Source organism: Bos indicus, chromosome 18, assembly GCF_029378745.1.
Source record: "Bos indicus isolate NIAB-ARS_2022 breed Sahiwal x Tharparkar chromosome 18, NIAB-ARS_B.indTharparkar_mat_pri_1.0, whole genome shotgun sequence".
Classification (NCBI taxonomy): Eukaryota; Metazoa; Chordata; class Mammalia; order Artiodactyla; family Bovidae; genus Bos; species Bos indicus.
The window spans coordinates 47,866,040-47,885,137 of NC_091777.1; the positions used below are offsets into that span (position 1 = coordinate 47,866,040).

At 39.9% G+C, this 19,098-nt stretch overlaps 1 protein-coding gene across 1 annotated transcript; it reads left to right on the forward strand.

Moving 5' to 3' along the window:
- The first annotated feature begins 321 nt into the window (after positions 1–321).
- ZNF875 (zinc finger protein 875) lies at positions 322–18,778 on the forward strand. Its single transcript, XM_070772024.1, is given in 7 exon segments — positions 322–538; positions 714–800; positions 6,835–6,961; positions 7,443–7,538; positions 11,460–12,857; positions 12,860–13,062; positions 13,064–18,778. Coding segments are annotated over 6 exon segments (1,959 nt in total). The 5' UTR covers positions 322–538; positions 714–767; the 3' UTR covers positions 13,166–18,778.
- The last annotated feature ends 320 nt before the right edge of the window (positions 18,779–19,098 follow it).

A 19,098-nucleotide genomic window follows, 5' to 3' on the forward strand; every position in this document is an offset into this window, starting at 1 on the left:
TTAGATCCCACCGCTGAAGCGCGCACAGTCTGGCCACCCGGCTGCAGGATCGTCTTTGCTAGAATCCTCGGGCGTGTCCAAGCCCGTGTGTAGATCTCATTGACCCTCAGCGGAGGAACTTGTGAACCCCGCAGTCCGGGCACCTTAACAATGGGCTCCTAACGTTGGCTGTGTATGAAGAGGTGCAAACGGCCGTGGCACCTTACTTGGGAGAAACTTACGCCTCCCTCTTCTCTATCCCAAGACTACACTCCCGAGAACCCTCAGCGGCCACTTCCGCCGTCCCTTCCGCTCGCCCCTTAGCGTGTGGAATTGACGTAGCAGGAACATTTCCGGTTGGTGGATTCCGCCCATTAGGTTTGTTGGTGGCGACTGGACCTTGCCATTCAGGTATTTCCTACACTTCTGCTCTTGGTTCCCGAGCTTCATCCTCAGGATTGGCAGCGTGCACTCCGAGTTCCGTGAGTTCCGTACAGTCACGGCCTCGTCCATTCAGGACGTTTCTCTGCTTCTCACTGTTTTACTCACGAGGGCACAGGTAGCGTCTGAACTCGGGAGCTCTCATGTAGGCACCTCAAGACCATCCATTTTCCTTTCATTCCAACTCACGGGGATAGAGACAAACCCTTACTCTGCTGCTGGGGGACATGGGTTTCACTGTCTGGGAAGGGTTTTCCAACTAGACATGCTCTCATTTCTTTTCACATCCTCAGATTTGCCTTCTGAGATTTGCCCTTCTTAGGGAGAGCACTCAGGAGATCAGGAAAATGACCACGGAGCTCCTGAAAGCCAAAAAAGAGGTGAGAATATGTGTAAAATTGCATCTTGGCTGCCGAGAGAATGAATACATTCCATTTTCTTGCGTTGGAGGCTGCTTTATTGGTAGTTGGGCAAAGCTCACTTTCCTGGTCCTGGAGGAGTGGCTTATTAATACGAGGAGTCCCTCAACATTTTCTGCCCCATGCATGCTTCAGTCATTTTCTAATTAAGTTAATTGTGAACAGCTCACATGGGGCATAAATACAAATACAGGGACGTCCAGGCTTAATTGTGCAGTGATAAGGATGCTTTTGAACTGTGGTGTTGGAGAAGACTCTTGAGAATCCCTTGGACTGCAAGGAGATCCAACCAGTCCATTCTAAAGGAGATCAGCCCTGGGTGTTCTTTGGAAGGAATGATGCTAAAGCTGAAACTCCAGTACTTTGGCCACCTCATGTGAAGAGTTGACTCATTGGAAAAGACTCTGATGCTGGGAGGGATTGGGGGCAGGAGGAAAAGGGGACGACAGAGGATGAGATGGCTGGATGGCATCACCGATTCGATGGACATGAGTTTGAGTGAACTCTGGGAGTTGGTGATGGACAGGGAGGCCTTGTGTGCCGCGATTCATGGGGTCGCAAAGAGTCGGACACGACTGAGTGACTGAACTGAACTGAACCGAAGGATGAAAGGCAGGGACAACATAGTAGTCTGTGGCCTGAAGTGGCTAAGGAGGACTTCTAGGAGTAGGGCTGTCTGAACAACCCCTGAGAATCTGTTAAATTGAAGAGTTGGTGAAGACATACCAGTGGGAAGGGCAGGCATCATGGTTAGTCTAAGGCTGGGCCACTAAGCACACTGCCCTTAACACAGTGTGGGAAGATTGTATTTTAGGTTGATTTTAAAATATGTACTGATGAAAATACAGACTAGCCACCCATACTTGGAACAGAGAGGAGTTTGCTATGGTCTGACCTGAATTTAACGTTTGCGAGCATTTTCAGCATCTGGCAGTAGGGAGATTTCACCAAAAATTCTGGATTGCTTGCCTCTCTGAGAATAAACTGCACTGTATTCTGGTGTAGGGGAATTTGAGCTGAATGGTGTCTGCATCATTTGAACAGGTCCTGCAGAGTCTGTACTTTCCCTAGTATCTTCCATACTTAAGTTGAAACTATTGACAGCAAACATTTGCCTGTCTCTCTCATATTCATTACCTACTTGGCCCCTGAAGGATTTTCATTTTCCACCTTTGGGTCTGGGTGGCCAGGTTGAGTGCCCTGCTGAGGAGTGTAGACTTTGAGTAGATGGGTTTTGAAGGATGTTGAGAAGGAATTTGATGTAGGAAATCAGAGATATAGGCATATAGGAACTGAAGGGGAAACTGTCTAACCCCAGAGAATAGTGACTGTGATGACTTAGACTTAATTGAATGTGACTAACACTTATTGAGCACCAACACAGTTGCCAGACTGCTTTACTGTCATTTTTGATATGCACTAACTTGGTTTTTTCAGATCTGCCTTCACTGTCTTGATTTATTCTTAATCTTGGTCTCCGTAGTAAAGATTTACAATTTCCTGGGCATTCTCAGAACAACTTTGAGAGTTCTGTGTTTCTCATTTTTAAAATAGTTTATTCATTTGAAAAGTGTCAGTACCAAGAATGCATAAAAAATCTGGGGGCATTTCCAAAGGTAACATTGAATCTTTTATGTGTACTTTCTTCACCACTCATAGTGTTAATAGGGAAGCATTCTGGTTTTTCTGGAAAAAGCCAGAAATTTGTATGAGCTGACTTTTTCCTTTTCCTGCCCTTAAGACTTAAAAAAAAAAAAAAAAAAAAGGCATTATGAAGACTTGATCAAAGTGGACAAGCATTTGAATGGATAAGTGGTTTAGGATGAAACCTGTGTTCCTAAAGGAGTACCTGGCACACATGATATGTTTGGTGCATGACCTTAAATAAATTAATTTGAAGAAACTAAGTCACAAGGGAGTTTCTGTTGTTTTTTTCATATGTTATTTGGGACATATCATTAACCACATTTCAGGGGGGTTGGGAGGAATTCCAGGTATTCTAACACGCATGACATCTGAATTCCACAAAACAACTTAAGAAAATCCACAGTAGGATGTTAATTATCACCACCTGAGAGGATAAATTAGCCTTTGTAACAAATGAGTTGGATTGATAGGCACATGATGTTACTAATTCTTAGCATTTTCTCAGTTGATTCTGTTGAACAAATTTGCTGAATGTATACTGTTTACAGAAACTAGATAGACTACATTCAGTGACGGATAAAATACAGCATGCACTCCTATGAGTCTTTCATTTTATTTTTAGTTTTTTTATGTTGGGATTTGGTTTAATTTTACACATCACACCCATGGGGCTTCCCAGGTGGCACAGTGATAAAAGAATCCACCTGCCAACGCAGAAGACAGGAGACATGGATTTATTTCCTGGGTTGGGAAGATCTCCTGGAGAAGGAAATGGCAGCTCACTCCAGTATTCTTGCCTGGAAAATTCCATGGACAGGAGAGCCTGGCAAGATATAGTCCATGGAATTGCAAAGAGTTGGATGGGACTGAGTGACCGAGCATACATGCACACACACATCCCTTCATATATACATTTTGACAAATCTTAATGACAAGATCCTATTGTTTTAAAGCTACTGATCGTGTATCTACTCAGACCCATTTTCTTTCTTTCTTTCTTTTTTCAAGGTTTATTTATTTTTGGCTGCACTGGTTCTTCATTACTGCGAGAACTTTCTCTGCTTGCAGTGAGCGGGGCTGTTCTTTCTTGCGATAGATGGGCTTCTCATTACAGTGGCTTCTCTTGTTGCAGAGCACAGGCTCTAGGGTGCATAGGCTTTGGAGTTGTGGTGCATGGGCTTAGTTGCCACTCGGCATGTGGGATCTTCCCGGAGCAGGAATCGAACCTGTGTCCCTTGGATTGGGAGGCAGATCCTTAACCACTGGACCACCAGGGAAAACCACAGACCCATTTTCTAATAGGTGAAGGAACAGCCAGAATTTATCCCACTGAAAGTGATTTCTGTAATAGTGCTTTGAATGAATGATCCTATTGACTGTTTCCCAATTGAGGGGAACATTTAACTTGTTCCCAGTGTTTAACTATTGCAGATAATACTTCTGTGACCAACTTTGTGCATGAAATTCTTTTATAGATTGGTATTTACCCTCAAAAATATGACAAGGTGAAGAGAAATAAATGTTTTAAAGCAGTGACCACTCATGGCAGTTGGAGCTTTCTAACCCTGCCTGTTCCAAAACATTTGATCTTATCATTTATCTCTTCTTTGTTTGAGATTCCCTTTTCCCATCACATTTTGCTTTACATGTTGCACTTTTTTGGTTTTTGTTACACTGTGCAGTGTTACATTCCCAGGATAGACCTGCTAGTATAGATCTTTTTCTTCTCTCATGTGAGTGTTCACCATAATGTCCCGATTTGTTTCCCCGTGTTCATATGTTCCTTTGTTACTCATTGCATCTGTAATCCTCATTCGCCTTGAACATTAAAGTTATATCAGTTTTCTGTTCAGAAGACTTCCTTTGGTGTGTCACAACAGTGTCTTAGATATTCAGGGCAGTCGTCACTTCAAATGTATTCTGTTTCTGACATCATGTTCTAATTATTCATTCTGAAAGCATGTTTTATTGACACCAAAGTGGAATATTCATATACATCTTTAATTTAGATAAATTCACTTTTTAGGCGCTTGGCTGGAAAAAGAGAGAAAAATAACTTTTAAGTCATTCAGGTGAATCTATCCTTTATCACCTAATGACTTTATGCCTGAAAGTGAGTGAGAAATGGGAAGACTAAATCTGTTGCTCTCTAAATCTGTCTCCTTGATCCAGGAAATCCTGCCTGTCCTTTAAGATCTTATTGCCCTCTCATGAAATTGTCTCTGATCTCTCTATCCTACAGTGACCTCTTTCTCTTGAGATTCCTCTGACATGGTGATTCACAACCATGACTGATCTTAGGAGCTCTTAAAAGTATAAAAGTCGTATCCCTAAAGAGTCTGATTTTATTGATTTGCAGTGGGACCATGCTTGGGGCACTGGATATTACAATCAGTTGTTCAGCCACTCAGTTGTGTCTGACTCTTTGCAACCCCGTGGACTGTATGCAGCACACCAGGCTTCTCTGTCCTTCACTATCTCCCAGAGTTTGCTTAAACTCATGTCCATTGTGTTGATGATGCCATCCAACCATCTCATCCTCTGTCGTCCCTTTTTCCTCCTGCCCTCAATCTTTCCCGGCATCAGGATCTTTTGCAATGAGTCAGCTCTTTGGATCAGAGGCCAAAGTATTGGTGCTTCAGCTTCAGCATCAGTTATTCCAATGCATATTCAGGGTTGATTTCCTTTAGGATTGACTGGTTTGATCTGCTTGCTGTCCAAGGGACTCTTAAGAATCTTTTCCAGGACCTCCCTGGTGGTCCAGTGATTAAGAATCTGCCTGCCAACGCAGGGGACATAGGTTTGATCCCTAGTCTGGGAAGATTCCACATGCCTGAGCACCACAGCTACAGAAGTCTGAGTGTCTAGAGCCCGTGCTCTGCAGCAAGAGAAGCCACCTCAATGAAAAACCTGTGTACTGCAAAGAATAGCCCCCACTCGCTGCAAGTAGAGAAACCCTGTGTGCAGCAACGAAGACCCAGTGCAGCTATAAATAAATAAATTAAAAAAAATTTAACAACAACAACAACAAAAAGTCTTCTCCAGCACCACAATTCAAAAGCATCAATTCTTTGGCGCTCAGCCTTCTTTATGGTCCATCTCTCACATCTATACATGACTACTGGAAAAACCGTAACTTCCCGTAAGATGTTACAAAAAAACTTCAACAAACTTTTTGGCCAACCCAGTACTTCCATTCCTCAGGCTTGGGGAGAGTGAGTGGCAGAGTGAGGGAGGGGAAGGACTGAGCCCTGCCGTGAAGTATGCATAGCGCTGGGTCATTCACCCTTGCCCTGGAGGCTGAGCTGCTTCCTGTAGAACATTAATGCATAGACCAAATAGTCTCTCACATTCTTCAAAGTCAGCAAGGAGATTATAATTTTACTTTAATTCTTTGTGTGTGATGTCCTCCTCCTCTTCCTGCCTACATTCAAAACTCCCAGTGTGAAAGAACTTTTGTTTTGCCTTTATCCCCTGTAGCAGCAAGCCTAGCATGCCGACAGTGATAGGTGCACAACGATGCTGGCTGGACGGAGATGGGAGAATAATGGTCTCTGAATTCTTGGCACCAAGGACATGTAGGGGAGGAGAAAAAGTCTTTTTTTCATTGGGTATAAATTAGACAAAAGACATTTTTGTGAGAAAAACAATCAGGAATTTATTAATATGTGCATCATGCATACACATGGGAGTACTCAGTAATGGGTAACTCAGAAGCGGTGGTTAGGACTTGAGCTTATATAGCATCTTAACAAAACAACGATAACTTTTTAGAGATGTGACAAGACAAAGGAAAAGGACTTTGAATTTCTAGAGCAGCAATTGTGGGAAGGTATAATAAATATATGGGGGAACTAATGGAAGAAAAGGGCCAGTTAGTAAATGTTTGCTATGTAGATTCCTCTGGTGGGGTCTGTGGGCCGATAAGGGTCTAGAGTTGTCTCTGATGATTAATTTCTGTCCTTGGTAAAATTGGGAAAAGGGACACCTTTACAAATTAATGTTGTGCTTTTAGGCAGATGGGAAAGGTCAGAGAGCTTTTCTTCTGTCTGCTTATTAATTGCCTTCAGCTCAAAATAATTGTTTTATGCCAAAGTGGCATATCTGGGACTGGTGTATTCTGTTACCCTTTATTCATCATCCATAGTAAAATCCCATGGACAGAGGGGCCTGATGGGCTACTGTCCATAGGGTCACAAAGAGTTGGACATGACCGAAGCAACTTAGCGCAGCATGTAATGAAGTCTAAAAATCTTTCCACCTCCTCAGAGATGCCTTTTGTTCCCTCATCCTGCAGTGTGGACTGGGTGGACTCCTGGATGAACAGGGGTGTGTTTTGTATTAAAAGGCATTCGTGACATTACAAGATGTGGCTGTTGGCTTCACCCAGGAGGAGTGGAAATTGTTGAGCCCTGCTGAGAGGACCCTGCACACGGAGGTGATGCTGGAGACTTACAGCCACTTGGTCTCACTAGGTAAGAATGGCTTTCCCTTAGCACTTAAAATCTGGCCTTCAGAATATTTTCTATAATCATGAAGAAAGGCTACTCACAATGCAGCTTTGTCTTAGGGTTGAGCTTAAAAACAATAATTTACCTTTGTCCTCATGGTATATCTGGATTCAGTAGAGTTGAAAACAGAGATTTATTCATATTATGTATGCCACTCTGCATTTTCAGGTCTCTTTCCCAAGTCAGGGGCTTTTTTTCTTTTTTTAAATTTTATCTTGCCCCAAACCTAGCAGATTTTTCATCTAGTAAGTATTGATAGGCTCTTTCTCTGATTGGAGTTTCCTTTTAGTACTCAACCCTTCGACTGCAGAGAGTTTACTATTCATGGGCCCTTTGTCCCACCCTCTTGGTTCTCCCCCACCCCCCTGCCATTTCGGCTGGGTTCTAGACTGGCCCCCTTAAATGTGTAACCAGAAGTCTCTTTGTTTTCTTTCCTTATGAGCAGACATTCTGTTTTCCAAACTGGAACTCATTTGTCAGCTGGAACAAGGGGAAGAGCCCTGGATAAAGGAGAGGCAGCGTTCACTGGGCCTGTGTCCAGGTGAGTGAGACTGGGTAGTTGGGACCGTCCACAGCATGGCAGGTAGGGAAGGAGGAGGTACTTTTAGGTACTGAGAGGTAGAGCTTTTCTAGGCCTCTTGGCCCTGGTAAGGCTGCCTGGCATGACCTCCCTTCCAGAATATCATCTTCAGGTAAGGGAGGGGGACTTCTCTGGCTTCTTTGTCTCTTTGCTCCACCAGAAGGCCTGCCTTCCTCTCACTCAGCTTGTTTTCTGCAGGGGACACTTGTGACCAATTCAGTTTGCTGCCATTTTCAGAAAAGGGCTTCATCCTATTTACTTTTTTCATCTTCTCTATTTATTTTGTAGTTTAAATATTCACCTGTAGTTTATGTTATTTTTTTCTAGGCTGCCACATAACATTGAGTAGAGTTTCATGTGCTGTCCTTGTTGGTTATCCATTTTGAGTAGAACAGTGTGTACACAACCATCCCATACTCACTCACTGTCCCTTCCCACCAGCAACCATAAGTTCATTTTCTAAGTCTGTGAGTCTCTTTCTGTTTTGTAAGTAAATTCATTTGTATCAGGAAATTACAAAAATTCTGCAAAAATAGTACAAAAAACACCTTTATATCCTCTACACACACACATATTACATATTATCCTTTACAGACACACGGCATATATATTACTACAAAATGGCATCATAAAATCACTTACTATTTCACCCAATTTGCTTTATCATTGGCATATGTGTCTCTTGTGAGCATGCTCTCCCTTCTCCCCCCACCATATGTATGTGTATATATTTATATATATCTTCATGTATATATATTTGGGTATGCAGGTTCACATGTGGATGTGTGTTAAAAGATTTTCTAAGAATGGTGATATTTTCATATAACCATGGTATAGTTATCGATTTAAGTCTGTGGCTTGTCCTTTCATTCTGTTAATGGTGTCCTTTCAAGCATAACTTGATGCTTCATGATGATGATGTTCAGTTTTAAATTTTGATGATGTTCAGTTTAACTATTTTTTAAATTAATTGTGCTTTTGGTGGTATAACTAAGAAGTTTGCTTAACTCAGGGACACATACATTTTTTTTTTTCCCTTTGGTTTCTTCTAGAAGTTTTATACTCTTGGCTTTTACACTTAAGCGTGTGATCCACTTTTAGTTGATTTTATTTTTTGGTCATACTGCGTGGCTTGTGATATTTTAGTTAGCACTGAGAGCTCAGAGTCTAACCACTGGACCACCAGGGAATTCCCTGTCTAATTGTTTCTATTGTTGAGAATAGAATACTGAAATTTCTAATATTATTGTTGAATTATCGAATTCTTTTTTTTAGTTCTGTAAGTTTTTCTTTCATGTATTTTGGGGCTCTTTTAAATTGTGTATACCTTTATAATTGTTAAATCATTCTGATTTATTGCCCTTTTGTCTTTATGAAGTGTCCATCTTTTTCTCTAGCAATAATCCTTGTCTTGAAACCTACTTTGTCTATTATTAATATAGTAGCCATTCCAGTTCTCTGGTGATTATTGTTTGCATGGTATATCTTTTTTCATCCTATACTTTTAACCTACTTGTGTTTTTTGGATCCAAAATGTGTCCCATGTTAATAACACATTGTTTGATGTTGCTTTTTTAATCTAGTGGGATAATCTCTGCCTTTCCTTTGGAGTGTTCAATTTGCTCATATTTAATATAATGATTAATATGGCTAAATCTGCCATTTTGCTATTTTAAAAAATATGTCTCAGGTCTATTTTTATACCCCCTTTTATGGCATATGATTTTTTTTTAAATTTAAGTGTACTATTTTAATTCTACTCTTGATTTTAAATTTGTTTTGGAGTTATTTTCTTTTTTATTTTTTTATAAATTTATTCATTTTAATTGGAGGCTAATTACTTTACAATATTGTAGTGGTTTTGCCATACATTGACATTAATCAGCCATGGGTGTACATGTGTTCCCCATCCTGAACCCCTCTCCCACCTCCCTCCCCATCCCATCCCTCTGGGTCATCCCACTGCACTAGCCCTGAGTACCCTGTCCTATGCATCGAACCTGGACTGCCGATCTGTTTCACATATGATAATATACATGTTTCAATGCCATTCTGGAGTTATTTTCTTAATGCTGCTCTAGGAAATAAAATATACACATTAGTTTATCCTAATCTACTTGTAATTAATACTAATTTAGTTCCAATAAAATATTTATATATATATTCTAAAGCCCACAATATAGTATTATATTTATTGCCTTTATAATAGTCTTATGTGTTTTAGAGAAATTAAGAGAATAATATATATGCATTGTCTTTTATATTTACCCAGAGATATTTAATGGTTTCAGTGGTCCTCATTTCTTCTTGTGGATTTGACTTAGTATCAGTATATCTGGTGTCAATTTCTTTTCAGCCTGAAGGATTTATTAAGTATTTCTTATAAGGCATGTCTGCTGGCAGCAGATATTCTGAGTACTTGTTAATCCTTATATCAGTTTCATTTTTCAAGGATAGGTTTGTGAGAGTTCTTCATTGATAGCAGTCTTTCATTTTTTATTTCAGCACCTTAAATATGTTATTCCACTGCCTTCTGGTCTCCATTGTCTCTGATGAGAAGTTGTTGTTGTTCACTCTCTAAATCATGTCCAACTCTTAGTGACCCCATGGGCTGTAGTATGCCAGGCTTCTCTGTCCTTCACTATCTCCCTGAGTTTGCTCAAACTCATGTCCTTGGAGTCAGTGATGCCATCCAACCATCTCATCTTCTGTTGCCCTCTTCTCCTTTTGCCCTCAATCTTTCCCAGCATCAGGGTCTTTTCCAGTGAGTCAGCTCTTCACATCAGGTAACCAAAGATGAGAAGTTAACACTAGTCATATTGTTTTTCCTCTTGTACATGTTGGGTCATTTTTCTTTTGCTGCTTTCAAGGTTTTCCTTTTGTCTTGTTTTCTCTGATGGCCAACATTTTGGCTCTGATGTATCTAGCTAGGGCTGTCTTTATGTTTATTTTGGGGTTTGTTGAGCTTCTTAGATATGTAGATGAATGTTTCTCATTCAATTTGGAACTTTTTAAGCTATAATTTCTTCAGATATTTTTTCTGCTCTTTTCTCTCTGTCTTCACCCTCTTGAGTTACCATTACACATAGGTTTGGTTTGCTTGATGGTGTCTTACAGGTTTCTGGAAATCTTTGTTTTTCTTCAGCCTTTCTTTAACTCTTCTCTTCAGTTTTTAGGTGATTTCTATTGATTTATCTTCGGGTTCACTGGTTCTGTTTCAAAGCCAAATATGCTGTTGTATCTCTCTGGTAACTTTGTAATTTTAATTATTTTACTTTTTAATTTCAGAATTTCCTTTTGTTTCTTATTAATAGTTTCTATTCTTGGGACTTCCCTGGTGGTCCAGTGGTTAAGACTGCATGTTTCCAGTGCAAGGAGCATTGGGTTTGATCTCTGATCTGGGAACTAAGATCTCGTCTGCTGCATGATGAAGCCAAAAAAAAAAAAAATGTTCTTATTCTTTATTGACATTCTCCATTTTAAGTTATAATACTCATCTTTAATTTTTCACATATTGTTTTCTTTAGTTCTTTGAATATATTAATAATATCAGCTTTGAAGACTTTTTTTCTCCCTAAATCAGTTTTCTATTGGCTGCAATTTTTTTTCTTAACTATGTCACTCTTTCCTGTTTCTTTGAAAACTGGATATAATAGATATTATATTGTAGCCATACAAAAAACAGATTGCAGGCTGGATTTGGTCCACTGATCAAGTTTACTGTAAAAATGTGATGCATAAAGTGAAATGCAAAATAGATCTTGGGAAGGATGGCTGAGTGGGAGACAGCTTATGATGTAAACATATTATGAATGACCAGTGGGCAAAGCAGAATGGCCAAGGTAGCCCTATCTATGACTAAAAACATTCTTTGTTTAGCAGGATCAAAGCTAGAAATTTAGCCTTGTCTCACCTGTCCTTTGGCATTCTCTTGCCAGCAAGCCCTCATCCAGCATGTGTGGTTCAGTCATCTCCCTCAGTTATTCTCAAGCTTAGGTGTAGGAAATCACCTCCATTCAGGGAAACACTGTTCAGAAGATCACAGACAGCAGCAGGAGCAACTCTTTGATCAAATCTGCTCGAGCCGCCAAGCAGAAATTCAAGAGAGAGAAGAAGATTCCAAGCTTTTGTTCAGGAGAATAAGCAAAAGCAGCACTTCAAAGGCAATCTCCAGCCCCCCAGAAGAACAGCCAGTGACATCCAAGGAAGACAACACAGTGGTGGATATAGGGCCCAACCTGGCCCAGAGGACAGACCTCGAGGAAACAGACAAAATATTACGTGGTTTAGAAATCTCAAGATTTGGAGCAATCAAATATGGAAAGTTTGGGCTAAGCTTTATCAAGGAGTCAAACCAGCTCAGCCTCCAGAAGACACACACAAGAGAGACCGCTTACATGTACACTGAACGGGGACAAAACTTCAGCAGTACGTCAGTCCTCGTCAAAAACCAAAGGACACATTCTAGGCCAAAGCCTTATGTATGCACAGAATGTGGACGAGGCTTTACCTGCAAGTCAAACCACATCACACACCAGAGGATACACTCTGGGGAGAAACCATATATGTGCAAGGAGTGTGGACGAGGCTTTACTTGGAAATCAAACCTCTTCACGCATCAGAGGACACACTCAGGGCTCAAGCCTTATGTGTGCAAGGAGTGTGGCCAGAGCTTTAGCCTGAAGTCAAATCTTGTCACATACCAGAGGGCGCACTCTGGGTAGAGGCCTTACATTTGCAAGGAGTGTGGGCATGGCTTTCACCAGCTTTCACACCTCAACAGACATAAGAGGACACACTCAGCAGAGAAGCCTTATGTTTGCAGGGAGTGTGAGCAAGGCTTTAGCCAGAAGTCGCACCTCATTTGACACTTAAGGACACACACAGGAGAGAAACCTTATGTGTGCACAGAATGTGGGCATCATTTTAGCTGGAAATCAAACCTCAAGACACACCAGAGGACACACTCAGGGGTTAAACCTTACATGTGCCTGGAGTGTGGGCAGCGCTTTAGTCTGAAGTCAAACCTCAACAAACACCAGAGGTCACACACAGGGGAGAAGACATTTGTATGCAGGGAATGTGGGAGAGCCTTTACTCTGAAGTCAACCCTCATCACACACCAGAGGACACATTCAGAGGAGAAGCCATTTGTATGCAGGGAGCGCAGGCGAGACTTTAATGATAAGTCTACTCTTGTCTCACACCAGAGAACACATTCAGGGGAAAAGCCTTTCATATGTAGGGAGTGTGGTAGAAGGTTTAGCCAGAAGCCAAACCTGTTAGGCACAAGAGGGCACACTCAGGGGATAGCCCCTTTGTGTGCAGGGAGTATGGACAAGAGTTTTATGATAAGCTAACTTTCATTACACATCAGAGGACACACTCAGGGGGGAAACCTCACGTGTGCAAGAAGTGTGGGCAAGGCTTTAGCCGGCAGTCACACCTCATTAGACATCATAGGATACATTCAGGAGAGAAGCCTTAACATTTTTAGTAAGTGTGGGCGAAGCTTTAGTTGGAAATCAAACCTCATCAGACATCAGAGGACACATTCAGGAGAGAAACTTTGTGTGTACAAGCAGTGAAACCTTTAGCCAGTAGTCACACTGCACGAGACAATGGAAGTCCCATCCAGGGCTGTAGCTTCAGTAATAAGTCAGCCATTGGCTAACACTAAAACAGAGACATCTATGTGTGATGGGAGTGTTCATGAGACTAATGATAAGGGTCAGTATCTCCATTCCACCTGAAGAAGAATTGTTGCTGGCCTGTTTCCAGGGGCTCTGGTTTTCCCTACTGGGGATGGTAGATTTTGGAAGGTCTCTCAGGTAACTTGATGAAGAGAGTACTTAAGTAGGTTGAAATTAGAGAATTAATATGATTCCAATATACTTCCCAAGTATACTTGAACACTTCTTCCACAGTATCCTGGATGTTGTAACAGCAGTTTTAGAGCCCATCTCTTGATGTCTGTTTGACCTGAGAACAAGAGACAGAAACCATGGCTGATTTAATGCTGGTTCCACAGAGCATGACCCAGCAGAGTCAGCTTCAGTTAAAGTTTGGAATATAGTCAGCTCATGGGGATAAGAGATAATGCATGGGTAGAGGGTTTTATTATACAAAGGGCTGACAGGTAAGAAAGATTGTAAGTATCCTAGCTCTAAGTTTGGGAAGAGTTGTCCATTTTTGGAAATACAATATCTTTGCTTGCTTCCTGGGACTCTCTGGTTTCCAGGTTGAATCCATACTGTAGATACTTTTGTTGACTGAGTCTATGTAGACTGGAAATGTATTATGTAGTGTTATAAAGAAAATATGCACACATATACAGAAATGTAAAATGCAATTATTTTCTATTCTTTTTGAGTTACAGTATCCCAGTAGTAATTATTTGGTTTAAATTTTTCCAACCATTGTAAAATACACTACTTTTTTGGTTGCGAATAGTCTCTTTTTGGAAATGGCAGTGTCCCACAAATTTACTTAGAATCTTGTCCCAAGGCCCAGTTTTTTTTTTTTCATGAAACTTGACTAAATGATTGTGAATTATGTTTTCTAAGGATAGGAAAATATAGAAATTGTATTACAACTTATTTTCTTGATTTGTGTACAGGTATTTAGAATAGATCTGAAAGCCGTAGAAAAACAAAGTATATGGGTAGTTAGAAAATGGTGAAGCAGGATTTCAAGTGCAGTACTCAGTGCTTGGCTTTCAGTTTTGTTGTTGTTAAGTCATTCACTTGTGTCCAACTCTTTGCGACCCCATGGACTGCAGCACACCAGGCTCCTCTGTCCATGGGATTTTCCAGGCAAAGTACTGGAGTGGGGTGCCATTGCCTTCTCCGAGGCCTTCAGAGAAGGCCTCTCATAAGATCTAAGCCTCTAAGAGGCTTAGAACCTCTCGTAAGAGACAAGAGTTAAGACAGGTAACCTGAGGTGTCTGCCTGGGCCTAGCATTAAAATCTGTGCAAATCTGGAAACTGATTAGGAGATAAAACACCACATGGTATTCAGATATGGGAATCCTCAGTCTTGTTTTTGCATTTTTTTTTTTTCAATCTGTGTCTGGACTAGCTATTTACTACTGCCCCATATTTCATAACCTGAGGTGATTTAAAACAGATGTTTAAAACAGACAGAAAAATTGCCCCAGAGCAACCACTACCCATCCTGCCAACCTTCTGGTAAGTAGGAGACTACATTGCAGAAAATTGTGAAGAAAAGATGATAAACAGTATGAAACAATGAATATTGCTTCAAATCTGTAAGTCTGTTTTAGTCATCATGGAAATGTTCCATTTCAAAAGGAGTAGCAGTAAATGTTAATGGAACTGTTTCATTTAATTCAATTTTGACTTCTTATTATGGATCATTGGTTCCCTAAGTGATCAGAGGATTTGGTGGGGTGGAGGGGGGGGACCCTTTCAAGTGATCTGCATGGTCAAAACACATTTCATTATAACACTAAGACATTACTTGCTTTTTGCTGAAATTTGTACTGATGGTGCAAAATCAGTCAGCAATCGTGGGTAAAACTGCTGGGCTCTTAGCATGAATCAAAGCAGTGACACCAAACTGTTGTTCAGTCACTCAGTTGTGTCAAACTGTGAGCCCATGGACTGCAGCAAACGGTACTACTAGCATTATTGTATTTTTTAACCACCCCCTATTGGTGGTAAAAAATGCAAGTTCCACTTAAGAATGTTCTCCATAAAATAGTAGAATTTTGTTAAATCTTGACCTTTGAGTACAGCAGTTTAAAATGATAATTTAAATTTTGAGATAACTAACGCACAGTTGCAAGAAATTATATCGGGAAATCTCATGTATTCTTTACTCAGTTTACTCTAATGGTAATATCTTATAAAATTATACTATCATATCACAGCCATGATACTAAAACTGGTATGTATACATCTTTTAAATATTTTGTGTGATGAAAAGAGAAATACATGTAAAGTCCTTCAAGGTGAAGTATGAAGCTGTTTCAAGGAGATGCACTCGTATGATTGTCTAATTTGTGAGCTGAATCAGCCACCTTTTTATGGACACCAATTTTATTTGAAAGATCAGCTGACAAGTTTTGGATAAGGTGACTCAGATTTGGATGTTTGGTAGACATTTTGTCAAAAATGAAGTGATTTTTAAAAAAAACTGCCAGCGAAGAAAACTGATGGTAATTTCTGTTAATTTGACTTTCAAACAAAGGATCAGAATATTGAAAAACAAGTTACCTGCCACCACGAACTTGACAGTTTCCCAGTACTTAGCCCTTTGTGATAAGATTGGTGATGATATTAATGAGCATGATTTTATAATACCATATAATGAAATATGATGATGGAAGATCTGCCTAATTCATTGAACCAGTATTTTGCAAACAATTAGTACATAATGCTGCAAAATCATCTGTGGGTATATTAAAGTATAAGATAGACCTGGATTTTAACAAGATAAAAGCAGGATTCCATGATTTTTGTTGAAGTATCAAAGGACAATGTTGTGATAATTACCTGAAAAGAGTATTAAAACACTCCCATTTTCTTACTATGTATCTACATGAGGCCAGATTTTATTTATGTCAACACATTAAATGCAGGAACACATATAAAATACCAAGTATATTCTATTAAATTGAATATTAAAGATTTGCAAACACATAAAAAAAGTCACCCTTTTTTTTTATGATGGAAACTGTTCAAACCCAAGTGAAAGTCAAACACTTTATTCTTCACCTTTAAGTGTGTTGTTTCTAGATATTTGTGGTCTATAACCCATACTGAAAATACTGTACACACACCAGAAAAAAGTTATGTGTTATAATACCAAACATTTTATTAACATCTGTGCTTTATATAATTTAAAATAGGCATAGGAGAAACAAATGCAGAAAAATGCTTACCATCCACTGACAGATGTAAACCTACAATTTGAGATATGCTGCTCTGTCTAGACAGAACACTGAAATGTGGGGCATATTCATTTCTAGAACTAAATGATATGATTACTTAATGGCTAGGCTTGTGGCTATGTCTGTTTAACTATTCTTGGCAATCATTTTTTTCTGTTTTTTTAATCAAAGAAGCAGCTTTATGCTTTTAATGATTTCTTCAATGTGTCTTTTTTATATTTGTTAATTTCTGTTAATATTTACTAATCTCAAGCTTTCTTTTTTATTGTATTGCATTTTCAATCTTATTTAATCATAATCTGGTTTATTTATTGCCTTTTTACTGTCCTGAAAGTCAGTTCATTTCTAAGTGGCATATAGTTTTCATTTTTTATTTTCTTTTATATAAGAATTACTATTTCAGAGTACTTACAAGTGGCTAGATGGACATACTCATTTTTACAATATCCTAGTATTCAGCTTTTTATCTTATAGAATTGTAATCAATGTATTTTGTGATTTCTTCCATTTTAGTTCATAAAGTGTAGTTTTGAATGTGATTAAGCTTGAATCTTAAAGTATTTAATGTGAATGTATATATATCTATTTTAATAATATGCCAAGATTAACACAGACTTGTAAAATTTTATATTTTCTATATAGTTATTTTATTCTCCTTTTGTCTTGTATTAATGATCTGTTTTTATTTTTATTTATTAATTCATATTATATGTTTGAGGGACTTCCCAGGCGGTGCTAGTGGTAAAGAACCTGCCTACTAGTGTAGGAGATGTAAGAGACACGGGTTTGATCCCTGGGTTGGGAAAATCCCGTGGAGAAGGGCATGGCAATCCACTCCAGTACCCAAGCAGTATTCTTGCCTGGAGAATCCCATGGACAGAGGAGCCTGATGGGCTACAGTCCATGGGGGCACAAAGAGTCAAACACAACTGAGCGACGAACACTTTGAACTCTTTCACTGGGGCTTCAGCTATTAGAGGACTCTTTCTGGGGAGGGGATTGGAGAGGATCTCCAGAGATGTGTTTTTATTTCAAGAACTTCTCTTTACTTCCACATATACCAAGATCTTGACTTGGGTGCACCTTCCAGGTTTGTTTGTTTTTTTTTTTTAACTTTCACTGACAAAGACTCTCCTTGACCAAACTTTAATCAGACTCCTCAGAACCCTCTTCTCAACTAGGCTTCAACCTTTGGGCTTCAGTGTTTGTCTTTGCATCACCCAGTTTTAGCAAGAATTCTGTCAAGTCAGTTTAGCTCATGTTCTTGATATCTGATCACTCATCACTCTGGCCTTCCCTCAGCAAGAATCCTATTAGTCAGCCTAGAGAGAATTCCTTCCTACCCCTTTATGTCTCCTTTTTATAATTTTCCATAAACTGACCACCCCCCAACCCTAACTTGCTCCTTGTCTATAAATCCTCTCTTGCTGTATTTGGAATTGAGCCAGTTCTGTACTGAAGTCTTTTCTCCTATGGCAATAGTTCCTGAATTAAAAAAAAAAAAAAAAAAAACAGGCCCCTTCAAGTATCACTCAGTTCTTATTTTCTTTAACATCACTCACAGGTTCACATTCTTGGCCTCTTGACTGTGGATAGTTTTCTTAAAGCTGGGCCCTAAATAAAGTTGTCAAGGTTTGTCATAGCTTTCCTTCCAAAGAGCAAGAGTCTTTTAATTTCATGGCTTCAGTTACTGTCCACAGTGATACTGGAGCTTTGACAAACCTAGACAGCATATTAAAAAGCAGAGACATCACTTTGCCAACAAAGGTCTGTATAATCAAAGCTGTGGTTTTTCCAGTAGTCATGTTTGGATGTGAGTTGGACTATAAAGAAGGCTGAGTGCCAAAGAATTGATGCTTTCAAATTGTGCTGAGGAAGACTCTTGAGAATCTCTTGGACTGCAAGGAGATCAAATTATTCAATCCTAAAGGAAATCAACCCTGAATATTCATGGGAAGGACTGATGCTGAAGCTGAAGCTCGACTACTTTAGCCATGTGATGCAAAGAGCCAACTCATTAGAAAAGACCCTGATGCTGGGAAAGACTGAAGGCAAAAGGAGAAGAGGGCAGCAGAGGATGAGATGGTTAGACAGCATCACCAACTTAATGTACATGAATTTGAGCAAATAGTGGGAGATGGTGAAGGACAGGGAAGCCTGGCATGCTGTAGTCCATGAGGTCACAAAGAGTTGGACATGATTTAGTGACTGAACAACACCAAAACAACAACAGATTAAAGTTGTAAAGTGAAAAGTTAGGAACAGTAATAAAAAAAACCTCAGAGATGCTGGCTACAATAATATAAATGGCTTTGATACAAGTGAGCATCTTCTTACAACTGAAATATAATTACTCTCTGTGCCTGCCATCACATTAGCGGCAAGTAGAGAAGGGATATGGGCTTCCCAGGTGGCACAGTGGTAAAGAATTTGCCTGCCAATGCAGAAGACGCCAGCGTCTCAGCTTCCATCCCTGGCTTGGGGAGATTCCCTGGAGTAGGAAATGGCAGCCCAATCCAGTATTCTTGCCTGGAAAATGCCATGGACAGAGGAGACTGGTGGGGTACAGTCAGTCCATGTGGTCGCAAAGAGTCTGACACGACT